This window comes from Gymnodraco acuticeps, unplaced genomic scaffold (assembly GCF_902827175.1).
Source record: "Gymnodraco acuticeps unplaced genomic scaffold, fGymAcu1.1, whole genome shotgun sequence".
NCBI classification, from domain to species: Eukaryota; Metazoa; Chordata; class Actinopteri; order Perciformes; family Bathydraconidae; genus Gymnodraco; species Gymnodraco acuticeps.
The window spans coordinates 634007-656469 of record NW_022990397.1 but is presented as its reverse complement, the minus strand read 5'-3'; the positions used below and the strand labels follow the sequence as shown (position 1 = coordinate 656469).

The 22463-nt window shown below is 40.1% G+C and overlaps 1 protein-coding gene across 1 annotated transcript in view; it reads right to left on the bottom strand.

The window, feature by feature from the left end:
• dscamb (Down syndrome cell adhesion molecule b) overlaps positions 1 to 22463 on the bottom strand; it is a 178907-nt gene that overhangs the window by 66287 nt on the left and 90157 nt on the right. Inside the window, 4 exon segments of the mRNA XM_034224586.1 lie at positions 1059 to 1355; positions 3320 to 3595; positions 3783 to 4061; positions 4737 to 4883. Of these exon segments, the coding sequence (XP_034080477.1) occupies positions 1059 to 1355; positions 3320 to 3595; positions 3783 to 4061; positions 4737 to 4883 (999 nt within the window).

Below are 22463 nucleotides of genomic sequence, written 5' to 3'. Positions count from 1 at the left end.
AAACCTGCCACTAAAATATTAATACACGCAAAATAAACTCTTTTAAACAAGATGTTAGGCTTAACTGTGAGCAGAAGGCGGTAAAGTGATTAAAGTGTGCTCGCCGTCTGCAGGAAAACATTTAGATAACGCTGCTCCTGCTGTTTACCCACATCACTGTAATCTGCATTCTGCGCCTCATAAAATGGAAATAGAGTAATCGCTTTAACATCAGATCGTGAATGGGCTGCTTGAGTAAACACACGCAGAACGAAACACACACACACATCCGCAGATAAATGCATTCATGCAAATAGAAAGTCATATCTTTTTCTTCCGGCTATTTCGAAACCAGCCCATTTTGGAAACCCAATATCCAGATATGTGCAGCAAGCCGGGGGAATTCATTTGACCTAAAAATACAGGCATGTAGGAAGTGATCACTCGGAGGGGAAAAAGTTCGATTCCAAAAAATAAGATTAAGGCAAAATCAATCGGTGTAAATGTGATTAGGAAGTTAATAGTAAAGACATTTATCACTTGATTTCGTGGTCAAATCTACTCAAAACAAGAACGTAAGGCCTTTTTAATTTGCCAGCTTTAAAGATGACAGTGTCGTTCTGCCCATCATGGGTCAACTATTGTATTGTAGAGATATTCATATGCCCCTCTAGGTGACTGTAATAACATTTGGTTATCCTTAAAAATATGGATTTAAGAAGTTAAAGTGAGAAAAAGCGTACAAAACATGATAAGATATAAACAGACGACTGATGATTTTCTTGTAGCTCTGACTAAAACTGTGCTCCTATCCGTATGGCGCACACAAATGAATGTCACTAGCCTGTTAGCTTGTTAGCTAGCTCGCAACTGCCTGCCCTGAATCACGGGAGTGACAATCGCGCCTTTTGTGTTTTAAATATAAAATTCCTAACACCCTTTTTAATTTCAGACAAAAACCAGCACTCATTTCCTGAAAGCACCAGACAGACAGCTGGACAGACAGACACAGACAAACACACAGAGAGACAGACAGGTATGTGTATTGTTGTTCTTGGAGGAGCTGATTTGACAAGCACCTCTTACGTTTATTCGAGCCTGGTGGTACACGAGCCCGGCCGAGTTGCTGCACGTGCACCGGTACACCCCCCCGTCCTGCACCTGGGTGTGCGTGACGTTCAGCTGGCTGACCACGTGGCCCTCGTGGGTCTCGTAGTGGCCCAGGTGGTGGTGGGAGTCCTTGATGACGGGGTCGTCGTCCAGAGACCAGGTGCAGCGGGGGGGAGGCGTGCCCTTCACGTTGCAGACCAGGAAGACGGGCTCGTTGGGGTTCACCACCTTCTCGCTGAACGAGGCCAGGATCTTTGGAGTACCATCTACACCCGGGGGGGGGGGGGACCGGAGAGTGAATGAAGATGTTAAACTGTAGTGTTGCCCCCTCATAGTCCATCAAGTTGGCTCAAAAAGGTAAAGTCAAGCAATTTTTTCGATTAGTAACGATTAATCACAAGTTTAAAATCCTTGTACTTGTTTTTTGGGGGGAGTTAATGAAAGAAGGGTGTTGTAATCAGGAGATGAATAACTAACTGGTGGGTTTTTTACTTTATTATACATGATTTCTGAATGATTGGCATGAAATCCGACACAGTGTAATACTCTTGTGCTGATTCCTCATTTTTGTTTGGTCTTTTTTTAACTCCCATGCATTTCATGGTAAACATCCCTTGCTGGTGGAGCGGGAGCAACTTTGGCTCACACTTGGTAGTGTGATTAATTTGTGGTTTCCAGATGAATCACCCGTATTAACTGTAGTTACTGTAAGGGGTCAATCCGTGAAATAAAACAAAAAACACTTGTTTTGTGAATGACAGTGACCCTTTCCATTTGCTTCTGAAACGTGTACAGTATGTCTGCCTGCTGCTGCTCTCTGATCATCTGGATCTGTTCCACATGATTATAGATATGATTTCATTTGATTTGGATGGTACTTCATTTGAATAATTTGAATGTTTTTTTGTTATCTTAATTTATTTTCTATTTCTATTTGTATTACATACACTATCTTGTATTTTCATTTTACTGTAACTCCATCATTTACAATGTTATTTATTTTAATCTGTAAAGCCCACGTGTTTTGTGATATTGGGCTACACAAATAAAGATTGATTTGATTATCAATATCTCCTTTCTACAGCTCCCAGACCATAGGATACAGTTGCCTGAGCAACGCTGCCAATGTGAGCTATTGGATTTGTGTGTGTGTGTGTGTGTGTGTGTGTGTGTGTGTGTGTGTGTGTGTGTGTGTGTGTGTGTGTGTGTTGTGTGTGTGTGTGTGTGTGTGTGTGTGTGTGTGTGTGTGTGTGTGTGTGTGTGTGTGTGTGTGTGTGTGTGTGTGGTGTGTGTGTGTGTGTGTGTGTGTGTGTGTGTGTGTGTGTGTGTGTGTGTGTGTGTGTGTGTGCGTGTGCGTGTGCGTGTGTGTGTGTGTCTAATGGTGGAGAGTCGCAGGAGGACGCCCTTAACACAAAAACCCCGTATCGATCTCTTGAATCTGTTTCTGCTCACTCACAGCTGCTACAGTTCTTCTGCTCAGACTGCTCTGCAAACATGAGTTTATTTGCTTACTGACATTAGTTACAGGAGAAATGTTGAAGCATATTGTTACATGATTTAGCTCTAAATATAAGGGTAATCATTCTGTTTTACTTTGAAATGTTGACAGGAAATGCTTTTATTTTGAAGTGCAAGGAAGTATCCTGCTCTGTGTTTTTCCAGGTTAGTTGATTGATGAAATGAATACGAGTTGTGGAGTGCATGATTCCCAGTGTACTAGTGTTCTTGTTGTAAACTGCTGGAATAATATACAGTAAAATATTCAGTTTGGACTAGATCTGCTTTGTTCACTATTCAAAGTTCCCACAACATAACACATTCTTCTATTTTTTAAATATCCTTTTTTAAATGCAGTTGATTGACACCTGATTTAATACACAAAAAGACTGTTTGCTTTTCATTCATGTATTAAACAAAAATAGCACTTCTTAACTATACAACTATACATATCATTTTGTATCCTATATTATTTTCTTAGGTTACATTGTGGTGTTGTCTTACATTATACACCTAAGTAAAAAACATCGTATTGATATTCTTTTTATCTTGGATTTGTTTGCCTTGCATTTGAAATTGAGGTAATCCAGAAGTAACAGAAAGTAATCAGATTACATTACTTTTGTTATGATTCTTACTTTAGTGTGATTGTGATTCATCGTCATACTAGATTAGATTGCTGAATACATTTTTAAGGTAACCCTCCCAACCCTGCTGTAAGTACCGTGCTGACCTTCGAGGATGACTTGCACGAAGTCCTGTGCAGACATCTTGCCTTTCCTGGCGAAGCACTGGTACGCCCCCCCGTCGCTCTTGGACATGCCCTCCATGATGAGGCTCTCCCGGTTGAGCCCGGTGAAGCGCACGTTGTTGCCGGGGTAGATGATCTCCCCGTTGCGGTACCACGACAGCTCGTACTCGTCTGATCCGCTCACGCTGCAGGACAGAGACACCTTGCTACCCACGCTGCCTTTCACCTTCCGGGGGCTGACCACCGCCTTCAGGGGCTCTGGAAAAACAATGCGGCATCTTTAAGTTAAGCAAAAATGCCAAACATTTCAAGTCAAAGTCAACTTTATTGTCAATCTTTCAGTTTGTGTGTACAGACAGAGAGATCGAAAAACCGTTTCTCACAATCCCGAATACAAAAACAAATATATATAAAAATATGTATGCAAATATGTATATATGCTTACGTTTGATGTACAGGCGCCCCATGACCTCAGCGTTGCCGTAGCTGTTCCACACTTCACAGACGTACGTCCCGGAGTCACTAGGCTGCGTGCTCTCGATCAGCAGCCCGGTGATGGTCTGTCTGAAGCGGTTGTCGGGCTCCAGAGGGCTGTTGTCCTTCAGCCAGCGGTATTTGGGCGTTGGGTACCCTGAGGCCTTACAGGGCAGCTCCACCCGGTGATTGATCGTCACCTCTCTGTGGTCAAAGCCATCCAGGATGCCCGGCTCAGCATTGGTGGGGTCTGGGAGTAAATAATAAAGCTTTATTTATATAGCACTTTTCATACAACTCGTGCAGATCAAAGTGCTTTACAAAATGACACATCACAAGGTAAAAACAAACAACAAGAAATTCCCCTCAGATTATTTGTTAAGAACTTTAAAAAGGTACATGCAGCAAAATATAAAATGTTATCAGATAGACACAAGGAGGTCAAATGTATGATAAGAAATGAAATACATTTCTCTCTGACAGATAAGACACAAGACAACTGAGTCGATGCAACAATATAAAATATAAAACCCCATAAAACAAGTGAACATATAGGTACAACAGAAATAACACCTATAAAATAAATAAAACAATCTAAAGGTAGGTAAATAATAAAGACTAAAAGAACATTTCAAGTGGGGGGTCGCTAATAAAAAGCAAATGTAAAAAGATGTGTCTTTAACTGGTGTTTACAAATGTCCACTGAGTTGAGAGAGAGTATAGGGTTAATAAAGTTGGATGAGTCCAAAAACGCAGAACTGACTGAGCACTTCCTGTTCCATCGTCTTAAAGTCAAGGGTTTCTTTAATGAATTGTTAACATCTATGTGAGGAGAATCTATGGCATTATCTACAGTAAGATTTCAATACTGTTGTCCTGTATGTTATTGCAATAAAACTGATCCCAGTCTGAATGAAGTCCTGACCTGACACGATGAGACGGGCGCTGTTGCTCTGGCGCGTCTCGCCGGTGTAGCGGTGGCGGGTCGTGCAGCGGTAGTTATTCAGCCCATCCTCAGGCAGGACGTCCAGAATATACAAGGCTCCTGTGGATGTGATGAGATATCTTTGCCCTGGGAAAGACAAAAGCAGAGCGAGAGGAAACACATGAGGCAGCAGTCGTGTGATTGTAATGTAGGATCAAAACAACTTGTTACACTATAAAGCATTTATCCAGCCCGCCACAACAGAAGGATTTCTTTCTCCACAGGGTGTTCAGTTTCACAGCGCACAAAGCCTTTAGAAGTTATTTTATATTTCTACATGAGATAATCATCGCTTCTAGAGTCATAAAGATGGCATGGTTGTGGGGAAGCACGCACCCTTCTACACTCTCTATGTCTGGCTGCAAAGGTCTTGTGGGATGTAGTTGGAGATACACTCTCTGAGATCTAGAACATGGAAGTCCAGCTACATGCTCGCTGGTCATCCCGCCCAATTCTAGCATTGATTTCTCAACCAAACACATTATTCTCATGAACTGAAAAGTCAGAAATGCCAACTGTTTCAACTTAAAGAGTGAGACTGACACGTTTAGAGCAGCTAGCCTCACCAATGTTTTTGTGCTAATGTAAATGATTGTGTTGAAATCACCCAGAGAAGAGGGATCCATGAATTGCATAATTGCACAAACTGTCCTTGTTGTAATCCTATAAATGTCTGCCCTCTAACAGCCTCTATTGTCTCGTCTCTTGCCGTTGTGGTAACCTCAGTGGCGCCAATGCCTAGTGCACAGAGCCGATCCCTCTCTGGCTGTCACTGCCACTTCACTATGTGGGGTAATATTATGTTAATGCTGCAGATCAAACCAGGCTGAGTGGGGTTGTCAACATCCATAAGGAGAGAAACCTTCCTCTCCACCATCACATGAATGCCCACAGTCCCAAGGGAGCAGATTGATGTCAAAACTGATCGAAAAAGCAATTTACAGGAGATTGTCTTCACTGCACAGTGGTGGGCACGCTAAGACAGAGGAAGCTTAAGAAGGCATGAGGACGGAGAACCCTGTAACTGATAACTGAGGGCGTCCAGAAGAGGTTCAGAATCAGAGTCAGGTGTATTGCTGTGTTCATTTTCACATACAAGGAATTTGCTTGTTTATGCAGCATACAAAAAAACCATTAAGAAAAACGTAAGATGCCCCCCTGCCTGAAACGCCTCAATTGGACTCCTCTGTTTTCTTCCGGAACATAATGACATCACTGTGACACTTGCGCTTCTATTGGATAGCGCTCCAACACAATGTATGTGATAGGATAAGGGGCGTGACATCTCTAAGCGGTAGACCAATCACACCAGAGCCGGCCAGCTAACCAATCAGAGCAGACTGGGCTCTGGTTTCAGACAGAGGGTGAAAAGAGGTGCTGCAGCACAGGCAGTATGAGACAAACAAAGAGCTTTTTGAACATTAAAGCATGGAGACATGTGACAGTAGAGGAACTAAATACTAATATTACTTTCACTTTTGGTACTTAAAGTATATTTTAGGTATTACTTGTACATTGTAGTATTGCTACCATTACTTTACCTGTGCCTGAAAACATGTCATGTCAGAGATGTATCCAAAACTAGAAGAACAAAGGAATGATGTGTGGAAGCTGAAGCAGATTAACACCAGCTAATTGATTTAATCTGAATATGGGGGGCTGAGAGTTTTTCTCATGTACAGTGAGATATGCTTTTTTGATTTATGATAAAATCACAAGAGAACATTTTCTGCATTTTGAATTTGTGCTTCTTTCTGTTTCTGGTGCTGTTGGAATATTTATTGTCTTGTTTTTTTTCTCAAAATGGCCTCTCAAATTGACATCTCAAGATCTTATGAAAAATGCATAGACGAGCAGGTGCAGAGGTTTCTTTATTTTCTGTGCGGGTTAACAAATTAGACGCCACATGCCTCAGGTCACATAACACCATCCCCTATAGATCAGAGGGCAAACAACTGCTATAACTGCTTTACAAAGGGTTTCCTCTGCATTTCATCCTGCAGTGTTTCAATTACCACACAGCATAACTGCACCATCCAAACCAATTAGCTGAACAAATATTAATGAGAAACAACCTAAATGTAATTTCAAACATTAGCTTCTACACCACAGCTACAAGTTTTAATATTCCACTTGAGACTAATATGGAAGCAAAGCATGTTTAATATGCTTAAATTCTGCATGCATTTTTGGATGATTATACATGCAAAGGAAAATCAACCTTGTGGGGTTAAGCAAACGGGAGAGGGGGGATCGAGGGTGGGGGGATATGGAGAGAGGGCGGGAGGAGAAAAATTGCACAGCTATTGTAAGCATTGACCTAGATAGAACCGACAACAGATTCCACGGATTTGATGTCCTGAAGGGGTTTCACTGGTTTATATACAGGGCTGTGAGATGGGCAACCAGCAATCTATAAAGAGAGGGTGTGTGTGTGTGTGTGTGTGTGTGTGTGTGTGTGTGTGTGTGTGTGTGTGTGTGTGTGTGTGTGTGTGTGTGTGTGTGTGTATAAGCCGGCAGCCATGCATGCATGCCAGCGTGTGAGACAATTGGAAGGAGGAAGAGGTTCAGAGGGCCAGATGCAGAAACTGTTTTTAATCATTGCTTAATTATTTATCCCTGGTTCTTTTTTTTTCGCACAGAAAAGAGAGATTATTCTTTATTTTGTTTATTTTTCACATTTCAGTGTTGGATATGAATGCTTGTTATTTTGTACATTTTGATCCAAACCACTATATATAGACCAGAAATGGCTGGAAAAGGTAAAAACCCAGAAAAAACACAAATGACCAAGCAGCCACAACAACTAAAACACTCCAAAGCTGTCAACGTGTTTTATTGTAAATGTTTAATCTTGTGGCTGCACTGTAGAAATGTTTTTGTTGATTCAACGGGGAAAAAAACAGCAGCTCTGGTTGCCAAAATAATTCTGTATAAACTCCATGACTTCAGACAACTAAGTGTTTATTTTACGCTCTAAATCCGGTAAACATAGCAGTGTGAGCAGAACCCGAAAAAATACATTCGAGAAATAGCTTTCCAATGAATAACACCATATCTGAAAAAGGTAAAAACCTTTTAAACAACATATTACGGAGCAGCAACAACAGCAAAAATCCTCCAAAGCTGACATGTGATATTGCAAATGTCTTATTTTGCGTCTACACTGTAGAAATATGATCTTACTTTGTGCGTAAAAAAAATGGTTGCCAAATCCTCCAAAGCTATGTATTCTGTTTATTCATTTCAAGCTCTAAAAGTGTTTTAATTTACCCAAAAAATACATTTTGAACCAGTAAATATAACAGTGTGAGATCAGACCACTATAAATATATTACCAATAAATAACACCATATCTGTAAAAGGTAAAAACCCTTTGAAACACATCATAGAAAACAAAGCAACAACAACAACAAAGAATCCTCTAAAGCTGTCCACTCTCCTCCCTTCCTGCTTCTCCATTTTGATTCTGTACTGGTCCTCTGAAATCTCACTGTGGGATCCATCTTGAGTGAGACAAAATGGTATTTCACTCCAGCCGCTGTGAGCTGCTGCTGCAATTTTCTCCTCAAGCACCTCCATGCTCCTGCGATGCCTTTTAAGACATCAGAGCTCTGGTTATTGTGTTATGACAGAATGAAGTGCAGACAGAGCGGACGCTACAGTCGGGGAGGGGATTCAAAACGGATTGAATTGTGTTTTATTGTATTTCTTCTCCGCGACCCGCTCCCTTTAAATCCACTGCTTTGTCTTTAACTCGCTTCAGCACTCAGGTGTTAGTCCCTCCTCCAACGCCAATTTACCAAGTAAGAAACCGCAGTGTCGGAAAAACACTACAATCTAAGAATCAAAGTAACTGTACAAGTATATTTGTTACAATGAAACGCTATCTAATCATTATGAAATACAACGCGAATAAACACAATTAAAAAAAATCAGTAAGATGTTTTTTTTTTACTTAAAGAGGTTTTATTCAGATTATCTGAGCTGTTCTCTTCCCTGAAGTGTGTTCTATTGGTTTGTGTGCATGTAAATGGTCTGCAAAGGCAAAAATCCCTGTGTTTACTTCCTGGGCATAGTGACATCACTATGTAACACTTGCGCTTCTATTGGCCAGCTCCGAGGCTCAGAGACGGTACAACTCCAAGCGGTTGACCAATCACAATCAGAGCAGACTGGGCTCTGGTTTCAGACAGAGGGTGAAAAGAGGTGCTGCAGCACAAATGAGACAAATAAAGGGCTTTTTGAACATTAAAGCATGGAGACATGTCACAGTCAAATTCAGGCAGTACGTTTACCATATATTGATGTTTATTTTCAAATGTATTGTAACAGCTAGTGTCTGGTAGTGTCTGGTAGTGTAGTGCATTAACTGCTGTGGATTAATTAAGGCAGTAATTGAGGCCTCAGTCCCCAGGTGCATTCAATATCCTCTGGACGGAGATTTCTGTGTTATTGTCAGAAAGTGGAGCCTCTCTTCTCTCCATTCATTCACAGGCACTGCTACTGTAAAGTGAAAAAGGGCTCCACTCCACCACACACACTTTATCTAATCATCCCCACTTTGCACGAGACAGAATCTAATGCGAGCGGCGGGCTCTCACTCTCAGCAGGCTAAATAAGCCTCGACGTACAGATGAGCTAGTGTCACAGCGTCCTCACTGCCAACGCGCTCTGAAGTCGCTGCGATTTGAAACTAGAGCCGAGCTCAGAGTGAAATAGTTATAAACCGTGTACAATTTGTTTATTCCAATTGCACATGCAAAAGAAACAGCTGGAGGCGATAAGACAGCAAGTGGTTCATATTTGTGGGATAATATGATAAATAAACCAGATTTTTAGCATCTGTAGCACTTAAAAAGAAAGACTGTGGCGTGATGAATCTAAAAATGGTTCACAGTGCAAACAGAATACAGATTAATTATGAGGCCCTATGATTGGCTCAATGAGGCCTTTACGCAAACATTTAGCACAAAAAAACTTGCTTATACTTCTTGCTTCAATCATGCTATTGCTCTTATCATTGCTGACATATTTCAAATGTGGATTCATTCGCCCCGCCCCCCTGGAAGTCAGCTATTTAAAACAATACGTGTTTTTCATGTATATTTGCCAAACTTTTACAATATTCTCCTTTAAAGTTTGGATGGCATATCGGCAACGGTATATGTGATTCTATAACGCAAAATAATAGTCAGTAGCTGGAATGATGAGGTCGTAGGACAACGGAGAGCACGCCATGTTAACGACACGATTTCTGAAAGGCAACTCCTTGATTGTAGCAAGTGTATGTGAGTAGTTTGGAATACTTTGACACTATGATGTAAATGCTCACGTTGTCTTTAGACAAAAGACAACATATTGCAATATATGTTTCTTTACGGTTGTGTAATTCTGTACATATTCCACAAAGTCTGGATTACTGATGCTCAAATATTACTTTGCCATTGAAAATGCCATTAAAAGTAACTTTGTGCCGGTTGGGCATTTAGAAATACTAGCAGCAAATCAGACTGATTTCATGTCATAGAAATCAGTTATTCTAAAATAAAAGACAAGTTACAAATGTAAGGCTAGACTGATGTATGAGAGTACAGTTTGAGTGTGATAGGATGCTTAGTACAGAGAGTCATCTTTGTAAAAAAGGTGAGCTGGTGAGTCAGAGTTGTTGTTTGAGGAGGGGGATGAGTCAGACAGAGAGGAGGGACCCACTTCCTGTCAGGTCAGCAGAGACAGAGATGATGAATGGGCGTCTGAGTGTTGCTCGGTCTGTGTGGGAACTTCTCTGGCCCACTTCAACTCTCATGAGGCTCTTCAGACATTAAATTAAAATTAAAAACAGCTGTCTATCATGGGCACACTGTGCCACATATCAGCATTTTTAGCTTAGATATTACTCGAAGGGGTAGTTCATACCAAAATTAAAAATACAAATGCTTCATCTTACAGTTCATGTATTGGTATTTATCTATTGTTTATAATTTAGCATTGAGTTGCAGAGTTTGGAACTTTTCAGCCGTAGAGAAGACTGCCTTCTCTTGAATATGTCGAACTTAATGGAGCCTGACTTTTTTTAAAAAACTCTTCAGCCATGTGTCTTTCTAGAAAGTATAACCCGGTTACTCCGGATAACTTACATACCTTGTTGTGAGGAGTTTCATGTAGAGTAGGAACTATTTTCTTTCTTCCAAACTACACCTACTAACCGCAGAAGGAAGCACGCATCTACACGAGATTTACTGTTTTCATCTTTGCAGAAAGAGGGAATACATACGATCATAAAGGACTATATGAACAGAAGAGAGGAAACTCCGGTGTGGGGATCTCAGAGGAAGGAATGATTTGTTCTAATGTCTGCCTGCTCAGAGTCGGAGGTTTGATGCATCGTGAAACAGGGGGGCAAGACGCAGGATAAAAGCTTTAATCTGAGCTGATTGAGGTCACATCGCAAGACTGACCTCTCTACTGCAGAGCTCCTCAGGGCTACTCGGCTGCATGCAGAGAAACTCAAATGAGTACAATTGGATAGACCATTGTGAAGACCAAACCATAAAATACTAACTGTCCGGCTGCCTCGTTAGATACCATATATCATCAACAGCCATTGTTCTGTCTTCCCTATGACTCATATGCACACACAAACTAGAGTGGTGCAGGAATGAGTCCTAATACCTGGGAATGACTCAGCATTTTACCACTTCCTGCTTCCTTATCTGGAAGTCAATGGTTTTCTTTGGTTTGGTTGTTAGCCTGAAATAAGGTCTGAAGAGATTTTAACGTTTTGTTCTAACACATGAAATAATAAAAAAAAGGCGGTTACTGACAAGTGTCTAAATGCGACGACTAAAAGTCATCCTTATCAGTCATAGCTTAGCGGTTGAAGCGTGAAGTCATGTGTCTAGCATTAGATTTCCACTTCCGATGATTGCATATACGATTCAAAACTCACAAGGTGGTGCTAAAATGTTCCAGTTCCTTTTTGATTCTGTTTCTGTTTAATGAATGAAGTGTATGTAGGAATACACAGCATGTCATTGTTATGTGGTATTTATTAATGTCATTTGTTATCCTTTGGACTTTTACAGTTTCACTCCGCCCCTTTTAAAGAACCATACAGTATGTCAGGTCCTGTCGGTACAGTTGAAGAAAATATCTCAGACTGAACTAAGACTAAACCTGGCCGTGTACTGCAGGTGTCATATTGAGCTACTGCACAGAGCAAACCCTCGGGTCAATGCAGACACTGAGGCTGTCTGTTGGATCCATTTAATTAACATGATGACTCTGAAATCAATAAGAGACATGCTAATGGTCAAACTGCTGCAACACACATTAAATTAGTGGATACAACCCTCTCTGATGCCTCTGTACAGTAACAACATGATAAATAACACCCGGAGAAACAAACCGCTTGTGAAACTAACTTTAAACCCAACAAAGAAGTAACATTTGTTTTGGTGATATGAAATGAATGAAAGAAAGTCAACCTTGAGCTGTGAGGTTCATCTGCCATATGTTGATGTGTTACCTATTTACAGTTTATTTTGGTAGATAAGGTAAGCGTACTGCGAAATGTAGTCAATGAAATAGTACTCTGATTTCAGAATTCATCGTCTTTTTATCAAAAGTGCAATATCGACTACAGCAATATCCAAAGCAGAGAGGAAGAAGTAGAAGTAGAACAAGAAGAGGTGAAACATCATTCACACAAATGCTAGCTAATGCTATCAAAACCAGGTCAAATGCAAAAGCCTTCAGCACCTGTAAAAGTCACCTATAAAAATGTCTTTCTCTCAATGCAGCTGCTGCGTGAATAGAGTTAGATGACAGAGCGGCCATTGAAGCCTCAGTGAAGAAAGCATCCTTGGTTCAGAGAAAGTGTCGGCATCAGAGACTCTCTGTCTCTTATTCAGCCTCAAAAAACACTGTGTTCCTGTTTGGCTCATTCTACTTCCTCTCCTGCTCCGTCTCCCTCTCTGTCTCCCTCTCTGTCTCCCCCTCTCTGTGTCCTGAATGCTAATACAGAGTGTCAGAACACTGCAATGAAATCCTGCAGTGTCATCCCGTAAACACATCGCTTTACCTGGACGTTGACCCTAAAGCTATATATCATCGTTGTTTAACATTAACATTACGTTCTATGCTTTAAAATCCCGTTATTACACAGCTTAGTTGAATACCCGATTCTGATAGGGAGTAAACAGTAAAGGGAACAGTAGAAGAAGACAGACAGAAATCAAACACTAAAAGGAACAACAGAAGAAGACAGACAGAAAGTAAACACTTAAGGGAACAACAGAAGAAGACAGACATAAAGTAAACACTTAAGGGAACAACAGAAGAAGACCGACAGAAAGTAAACACTAAAGGGAACAACAGAAGAAGACAGACAGAAAGTAAACACTAAAAGGAACAACAGAAGAAGACAGACAGAAAGTAAACACTTAAGGGAACAACAGAAGAAGACCGACAGAAAGTAAACACTTAAGGGAACAACAGCAGAAGACAGACAGAAAGTAAACACTTAAGGGAACAACAGAAGAAGACAGACAGAAAGTAAACACTAAAAGGAACAACAGAAGAAGATAGACAGAAAGTAAACACTAAAAGGAACAACAGAAGAAGACAGACAGAAAGTAAACACTTAAGGGAACAACAGAAGAAGACCGACAGAAAGTAAACACTTAAGGGAACAACAGAAGAAGACAGACAGAAAGTAAACACTTAAGGGAACAACAGAAGAAGACAGACAGAAAGTAAACACTTAAGGGAACAACAGAAGAAGACCGACAGAAAGTAAACACTAAAAGGAACAACAGAAGAAGACAGACAGAAAGTAAACACTAAAAGGAACAACAGAAGAAGACAGACAGAAAGTAAACACTAAAAGGAACAACAGAAGAAGACAGACAGAAAGTAAACACTTAAGGGAACAACATAAGAAGACCGACAGAAAGTAAACACTTAAGGGAACAACAGAAGAAGACAGACAGAAAGTAAACACTAAAAGGAACAACAGAAGAAGACAGACAGAAAGTAAACACTAAAAGGAACAACAGAAGAAGACAGACAGAAAGTAAACACTAAAAGGAACAACAGAAGAAGACAGACAGAAAGTAAACACTTAAGGGAACAACAGAAGAACACCGACAGAAAGTAAACACTAAAGGGAACAACAGAAGAAGACCGACAGAAAGTTAACACTTAAGGGAACAACAGAAGAAGACCGACAGAAAGTAAACACTAAAAGGAACAACAGAAGAAGACAGACAGAAAGTAAACACTAAAAGGAACAACAGAAGAAGACAGACAGAAAGTTAACACTTAAGGGAACAACATACTGTAAGAAGACAGACAGGAACTAAACACTAACGGGAACAACAGAAGAAGACCGGCAGGAAGTAAACAGTAAAGGGAACAACAGAAGAAGACCGGCAGGAAGTAAACAGTAAAGGGAACAACAGAATAATATGCTAGAGACCAATGTTTAGATATGAAGGGACGCCATGCATATAATAAAACTGCTGCAGGCTCTTTGGATGAATAGGAGAGAATAGGAGGCTGTTCGATGTCCTAAAAATAAACGTGTGTGTATGAAATGTGTGTTTGAATCTGCAAGTTAATTTATCTAATGACTAAGAGTCACTGGAGCATCATCAACAAATGGTGCATTTAAGTATAATGATGTGTATTTTCATTGCTTTGCACCGCTGGTATCACATCTAAAAATCAAACCCCATTAAAGGCCACTCAACCATAATCTGTTCAAATAACACTGAGATGTCATGCAGTCAGATATTTAATTATATGGAGGTATTTCCAAACAGATCTGAAAAAAGGCAGCCTGAGTGAAATGCAGTGACTGCCAGTGTAACATCGCCATCGCTTTAAATTAAAGATGGGCTTTATCATAAATAATGTGTGAGTTGTAATCCATGCAAAAAATGTCCAACTGCCATGAGATGAAGAATTCATATTTAATAAACAACAGAGCAGGGGAAAGATGTCCCCCTTAATAAATCATGTGACCCTGAAGTACGACCTCGCTCCTGGTACGGGTCAGAAAGCAAGTCAATGGTGAGATACCCAAACTGATTTCATGTAAACAAAGGCATAAAGAAACGACAAGGGAAAATACATCTTAGTCATGAATTGCTTTCAATCTGATAAAGAAAATAATAGTGTCGTTCTTGACAGAAAATGTCTATTATTTCCCAGCAAATAAACGTGTTTCCTTAAACAGCCTGTGAGGCAACTAAATATAATAAAATATTATACTAATATACTGTTTTTCTTTAACGGAATCCACTCTTTTTTACCCATTACATTACATTACATTACATTGCATTTAGCTGACGCTTTTATCCAAAGCGACTTACAATAAGTGCGTTCGTCCAACAAAATACAACTTGAAGAAAACAGAATCATATAAGTACATCAGGCTTCATAGAGCAAAAACATTTCAAGTGCTACTCAACTGGCTTTAGGTAAGCCAGTCCTTTATTAGTATATAAGTGCTTTGTTAATAATTCTATCGCTCGAAGTGAAGTCGAAAGAGATGAGTTTTCAGTTTGCGCCGGAAGATGTGCAAGCTATCTGCCGTCCTGATGTCAATAGGGAGCTCATTCCACCATCTTGGAGCCAGGACAGCAAACCCACGTGTTTTCGCCGTTGGGAACTTGGGTCCCCCTCGCAGCGAGGGCGCAGCGAGTCGTTTGGCCTTTCAAATACTCTAATTCTCTCATTCTTTATCACCTAAAAATACATTATGATAGCAGTACAAAATAATTGGGTATTTCTGTTATTGATTTTCCATTTAAGATTTTGAAAAAGTTACGTATTTATAGTTTTGTTTATATTTTCATACATTATCAAACACATTTGTAAGTAATTTCATTATGAAATGAGCAGGGTTGGGAAGATTACTTTCATGATGGTGTAATCCCGTTACATGTAACCCATTACTCCCCAACCCCGAAAAAACCCAGCAGTGTGCTACAGCGGCGGAGCTGAAGAAGAGCAGCTCTGAACCTGAGTGAAGGTTTATGTCTCGGCGGGAGAGCACCCTCGTACAAGAGCCCGTGAGAGAGGATTCATTTTACATTAATATATAGTAGCTTGCTGAGCTTGGCTCCAGGCACGCACACACACACCCACACACCCACACACACACAAAACTGCTGAAAAGGAGAGTCAGGTCTCCAAGGTTAGCGAGTCTGGGGGTTGTTGATGTCTTTGATGAGGTTAGCAATCCAGTAATCTCTGCTGAAGCCCAGAGCCATTAAACAGCATGTTGCTAAGCAGGTCTGCGCATTAAAAAATGTCGGGACAGCAGCAGCAAAACAACAACACGATTTAAAAGTGATTTTTCAGTGAAGCTGCAGGAGCGACGTGAAACTGATCACAGAGACAAACCAGGTTTGGGGAAGGAATGCCATAAATAGCCAGTGTGTTTCATCTGCTTCCACATTTGTGTTTCTTTTATATTTCTGAAAGCGTAAAAGCATTTGAAAAGATTCCAAAAAAATACAAAATGACATTGTTATATGTTGACTGACTATATAAATATATATGTACTTAAATTCCAGTTCGATTGTGATTGCCAAGAGGGAATGCCTGTATGTCCGTTATGTTACTTTTTTCTTTTGGTAAATAATCATAATTTTTGCACTTCCGTATCATAAACGTGTTTTTGCCACAGGGATTATTTTCTGAAATATATCGAAATCCAATTGAAAAATCGCATTGCTTTTTGCGGCACGGCCAAAACAAAAATACTGTGCTCTCTTTTCCTGCTACTGTTGCTTTCAGAAAGTTTCCCCACTCTGACCTTCAGACACTGCCATGTCCAACAGCACTCCATTAGGAAAGTAGTCTCAACAGTATTTCTTATTTATATTGGACTAAAGCTGCTGAAGGTCTTTCATAATTCATAAGGCTCCTGGTCACTCTTTAGAGAGAAGACAAAACACTGTTGTTGCTCTACCTGCGTTGCTACTAACATGTAGTGAACATAAAAGAGAGAAAATATATCAGGTCGCATTGCACCAACTTTATTGCAATGCTTTGTCTCCATCATCTTGCTACACACAGCCAAATGGCCAGCTAACTGATCTAATCATTTACTTAGCATTACAATCTACTCAAATTAAAAATAAAAACATCTCTCTAACAGCGGGAGAAACTGTCGTCAACTGTGTTTGACTATGTCTGGAAAATTATACTCACAGATGGATAGTAAAATGAGTAATTAAATCTATTTTAACCAGAGAGGATCTTGGCTTTGGGCTACTCAGCTGTGCGTGTGTGCGTGCGTGTGTGTGTTTAGTGCGTGCGTTTAGTGTGTATGCAACATGTGTAGCAGTCTGCCATCATAACCTAATTATTGCAGCAGCTTAACAACAGCAATTAGCACATTTCCATCAGACTACACTAATTTGTGAATGCCATTCCAGCGCCATTCAGGCCCAACACGCTGAGAGAGAGGGGGGCTTCATTCACTGTTGAGCTACTGGCAATGCTAAATCCATATCTATAGAGCTGTGAAAATTGCTTATGGTAATTGCAGTTATTGTAAAACTAGGCTGAAGCTTTAATGAAATTTGAAATTTTAATAATTTGTTATTTGTATAGTCTACATTTATTGGCTCCCCCCCCCCCCTCGAGGGGACCCAGTGTTTCCTCATCTGACTTCCCAACAAAACGGCTCTCTCCAGAAGATAAATGGAATTGTTCCATTAAACAATGATTTCCTCTCACTGTGGGAAGAGCAGGACTCTCATGTCGCATGCCCCTAGGTGTATAGCTGTGTGGTGTTGTACTTTTGATGCTACATTTATAATGACCATCATTATAAATTAACTAAATAAAATACAAATGTCCGATTCGGAAATGCTCACAATTAAAGCTACAACCTGCATAAAACCACAACCAGCAGATATAATATACAAAACCTCACACAGGATTGTCCTAAATTACCTTTTTCTAACACATTCAGTAGTTACGGAGCAACGTTAGCATACATTTGAAGATGTGTTCTGGTTACCTGACTGAATATTTGTCCAGTATTCAATCTGCTTTTAGCTCTGTTTTTCGTCTTCACCAATCAGTATGCTAACCAGCTAGTTGCCGTCTCTCTCTTTCTACCATTTGGTGCATTTGGACAAGTTACATAGAGTGGGTTTCCCTGAAGACATCAAGCCAGGAGTGAACCAAACCATTAAAGTAAACCACAAAGATAAGCTGAAAGATAATATATCGTTATCACACATTAGCCATTGTTAGTATTGCAACCTCGCATAGTATCATTACATGACATGTTAGACACTTTTATCCAAAGCGACTTACATATTCAGTACTGTGGACAATCCCCACAGGAGCAACTTGGTGTGAAGTGTCTTGCCCAGGAACACAACGAGATGCTGACTGCAGTGGGACTCGAACTTGCTACCCCCTGATTCGAAATCCAGCACTCTATCCACTGAGCCACAGCCTCCCCCTCACTCTATATTACCATATGTTACACATTCAGTAATTTCAGCATCACTAGCATACATTTGAAGTTGTGTTCTGGCCACCTGACTCATATATGTTCAGTATTCAATCTGCTTTTTGCTCTGTTTTGTCTCAACTAACTCATAAAAGGGAAATATCTGGCTCTCTAGCCCTCTCAATATACACTGAAATATACAAAGATATGACATTAATCGTAGTTTGGCCCCTCCCCCAATAAGTTGCTTTAGTAGTCAAATACAAGTCACATTTTAAGAGAGTAAACTGAACTATCCAACTAAGAAAACGTCTTAAATGAATCTGCATTTTGAATTACAGACATCTCAACACCTACATTACTGTCCCCGAGAAATAAACTAGCAGTTTGATGTATTGCTGATGAAAGTCCACACCCAGTCTTAACCTCTACGTATTGTTTGTACTTGAGAACGTTTTAAGAAGTCCTTTTAGCATTCTTCCGTTACCCTTTATGACTATAGCAGTGTTTTTGAAGACGTTCCTCCTGAGGATGCATCAGTCAGAAAGTGTTAAAGGTGCACGGCTCCAGCAGTTTTTGTTCATACAACTGCCTCTGAATAACAGCCTCGCTCCCTCCTTCCTCAGCCCCCTCATTTTCCCATCTCCCCTGCCTTCCTCTACCCTCTCACCCCCCCCCCCCCATCCTCCTCCTCCCGTTCTTCCTACGCAGAGATGCATGTTGAGTGATAGGCCTGTGGATGAGTGTGGACAGTGCGTCTGAGGCCCTGGTTTTTAATAGGGTTCTGTTCCCAGTAATTATGCTGACACAATTTGATCAGCACGGGGCTAAGTATCTTCATCTGAGGGAGATCGGGGGGAATTAACGCTGATGTAATAAGTACAATTTGTCACTATTAAGACGGAGGTGTTGACAGGCGGTGGTGTTGTCAGGGCAACTGATGGCGCTCCCTTGCTACAGTATGTTTCTGTGCTGCGCCCGGCCCCCTCAATAATCGATCCTCGGGCTAAAGCGCACACACTATGACATGCTGATATACACATACAGTATAATGACAAAGTGCTATGTAACTAAGTACATATACTCAAGTACTGAATTTAAGTATAATTGTTCGGTACTTGGGCTGTACTTAAGGATTACCATTTTCTGCCACTTAATACTTCCACTACATTTTCACAAAAACACCATTAGGTCATATACAGTATATTTATATATTCATATAGTAGCCAAATTATCCAAAATGTGCCCCATTTTGAAAAATAACAACACTAGAAAACAGAATAATATAATTTGTTCTTATTATAAATCACTTTTACTAGAGCCATTCTGCACAACAATGACCCTTACTTTTGATTATTAATGAAGTATTTTTAGACCTACTTTTACTTAAGAAAAGGGACTGAGTACTCTTTCCACCACTGCATGATACAGACTGCGCCTGCTGTGCTGCAGTGTTGCACACTGACATGAAGCACACACTGTACACACTCAAAAACACACATCCAACCAGTAGACAAAATGTGTGTTTTGTCCAGCAGCTACAGTATATTAATGTGACGATGGAGAGCTGCTGCCAACACTGAGATGTGAACTAGTCGACACCCCTGCTACTGTGCAGGATACTCGTGGTGAAAAATGCACTAATGAGACGGGACTGCAGGCCTCACTCGTTCCCGGGGAGACAACCAATGCCAAGATGTTGACCCTCCGATCCATCTCATCGAACATGTTCTGAAAATAATCCACATTATACAAGATGATGCTGTGCAGAGTAAGCTATACTGCATTCAGTGAAATCCAAGCCTCTGAGCACCATTATATTTTCAGTGTAACAGTGTTTAATATGAGAGAGTATTAACCCTAAGCTCTTAGTGGTTATCATTTCTCTTAATTGGACAACAAACGGAGTTTATCTGAACTTGGACAGTTACAGAAAACCTCGATTAGTGCTGCCCTCATTTTAAGTTACGTTGCTGCCGCACTTACAGCTGTTGGTACGCAGTGGAACGGACTATTTTTCTTAGTGGACGCAATACGATCATTATATACGATATGAAATCATTTTAAATCAATATCGCTAGTTAAGACGTTGGTTTATTTAGTATGTAGTGGGATCCTAAAGGTGTTTTTTGTATTAACGACCGGCTCCCAGCACATTATCCCTTACTAACCGCTCAACATGCAAAAATATGAGAGAGAAAGAGTGAGCAGGAAGAAAAGATGGAATTTGGGGAATATAAAAAGAGATTTAGTTAACATTTTACATTTCTAAAACTACATTTAGTCTTTTTCCATCCAAAATAATACATGTTGATATCGCCACAGTAAGTTAATAACGATGTTGGCTCCGTGTCATCATTGTCTTGTCGTAGTAATCAAAGAAAGTTATGTTCACAAACATTTATGCTAAGAAACAAGAATCCCATGACTTCATATGCTTCTTGAAGGTAAGGAAAGGAAGACTAGTGTTGGCCATATAATATCAAAAATAAATACCGTACAGTATATCAATCATGAAAGTCTTGAGATTAAGTCCTTTTACATGTCACAGTTAGGATTTGAAAAGTAATGATAGAGAATTACATTTAGCTGCTTTAGTGTCAGGGCCGTTTTGTGCATGCTGGCTCATGTTAATGCTCTTAGTAACACCTGTGTGATTTTCTTACAAGTCAAAATGTCTGCTGTGTAAAAAGGCTTAAATGTTTAAATACATGATTTAACAGAAAAGTGCACTTACATTTACAGTATAGTTATATTGGAAAATTACTCGAGATATGTCACAAGCTACAACACCCCAATTGGTCATACACTACACTGACATATCTCCACTGTCTGCTATACACAAAGACATCTGTGACACAATCTTCCATCCTTTTCAAATCCATGTCAAACTGTGTTGGGTTTACCCTCTACTGCATAGTTGCCTAAGTAGTATAAAATAAAGGATATCAATCTATCTATTGATTGAGTGCCTGTAAAAAGACATGCTATCAAAAGTATCGGCAGCATTTGTCATAAATTAAGCTGAGATTGGAAAATATAGTATTATTGATGGCTGCCCTTTTAAAAGCCTCTGTAAAAGGTCAGCATGAATTCAGTCCTGTTTGAGCTGCGATGCAAAACGGTGCTAATATGTTATATATCATAACTCTCACATCATTCAAACAATCCCTCAAAACTCACCTTTTCACTCTTGCCTTCAACTCCTAATCAACTAACCCCTTGCCCTTATTCCTCCTAGCTTAGCACTTTCTACTTTTGTTGTTATTTTGTTTTACTTGCTTGTAAGCGCTTTGAGCCCCAGGAAAAGCGCTTTATAAATGTAATGTATTATTATTATTATTTAGGAGTTTCTTAGATGCAGTTTTATCAAATTTAAGAGAAAACTGAAGGAAAATAAAGTACTCAGATCCTGTACTTAAGTAAAAGTAAAGAATACTATAGTCTTAAAATACTTAATTCCAGGTAAACATTTAAAATTCAAGGAGAGTGAGGGAGAGACACTCAGGGATTTTAGCTTTTGCAGACCATTGACATGCACACAAACCTATAGAACACATTGCAGGAAAGGAACTCGTAAAACAGCAGAATAGGGCCTCTTTAAAGAATGTAGTTCATTAAAACTAATGCACCAGCACTAACAATGTTTTGTACGTTTTGAAGCGAATATATATCTGCATTTTCTTGTTGTACCGAGTGTGTATCTTTATGGTTTATTTGGATAAAAGCATCCGCTAAATGTAATGTAATAATAGTACACATTTTAGGAGTAGTTTAATATGTGGAATGATCCAATGAAGCATTTAAAGTGGTCAGAAAATGATTCAGGATTACACACCCACCTCAGACCTTAATTCAGATGGGGTCACCGGGATGTACGGAGAGGAAGACATGAGGTGGTGTGTGTGTGTGTGTGCGTGTGTGTGTGTGTGTGTGTGTGTGTGTGTGTGTGTGTGTGTTATATGCAACTGCTAATAAAAGTCAGTGTTTGCAGGCAGAGGAACACAACAGGGAGAGGAACACAACAGGGAGAGGAACACAACAGGCAGAGGAACACAACAGGGAGAGGAACACAACAGGGAGAGGAACACAACAGGCAGAGGAACACAACAGGCAGAGGAACACAACAGGGAGAGGAAGATCAAGTGAGAACATGAGAAGACAGGAAGAAAGGGAAC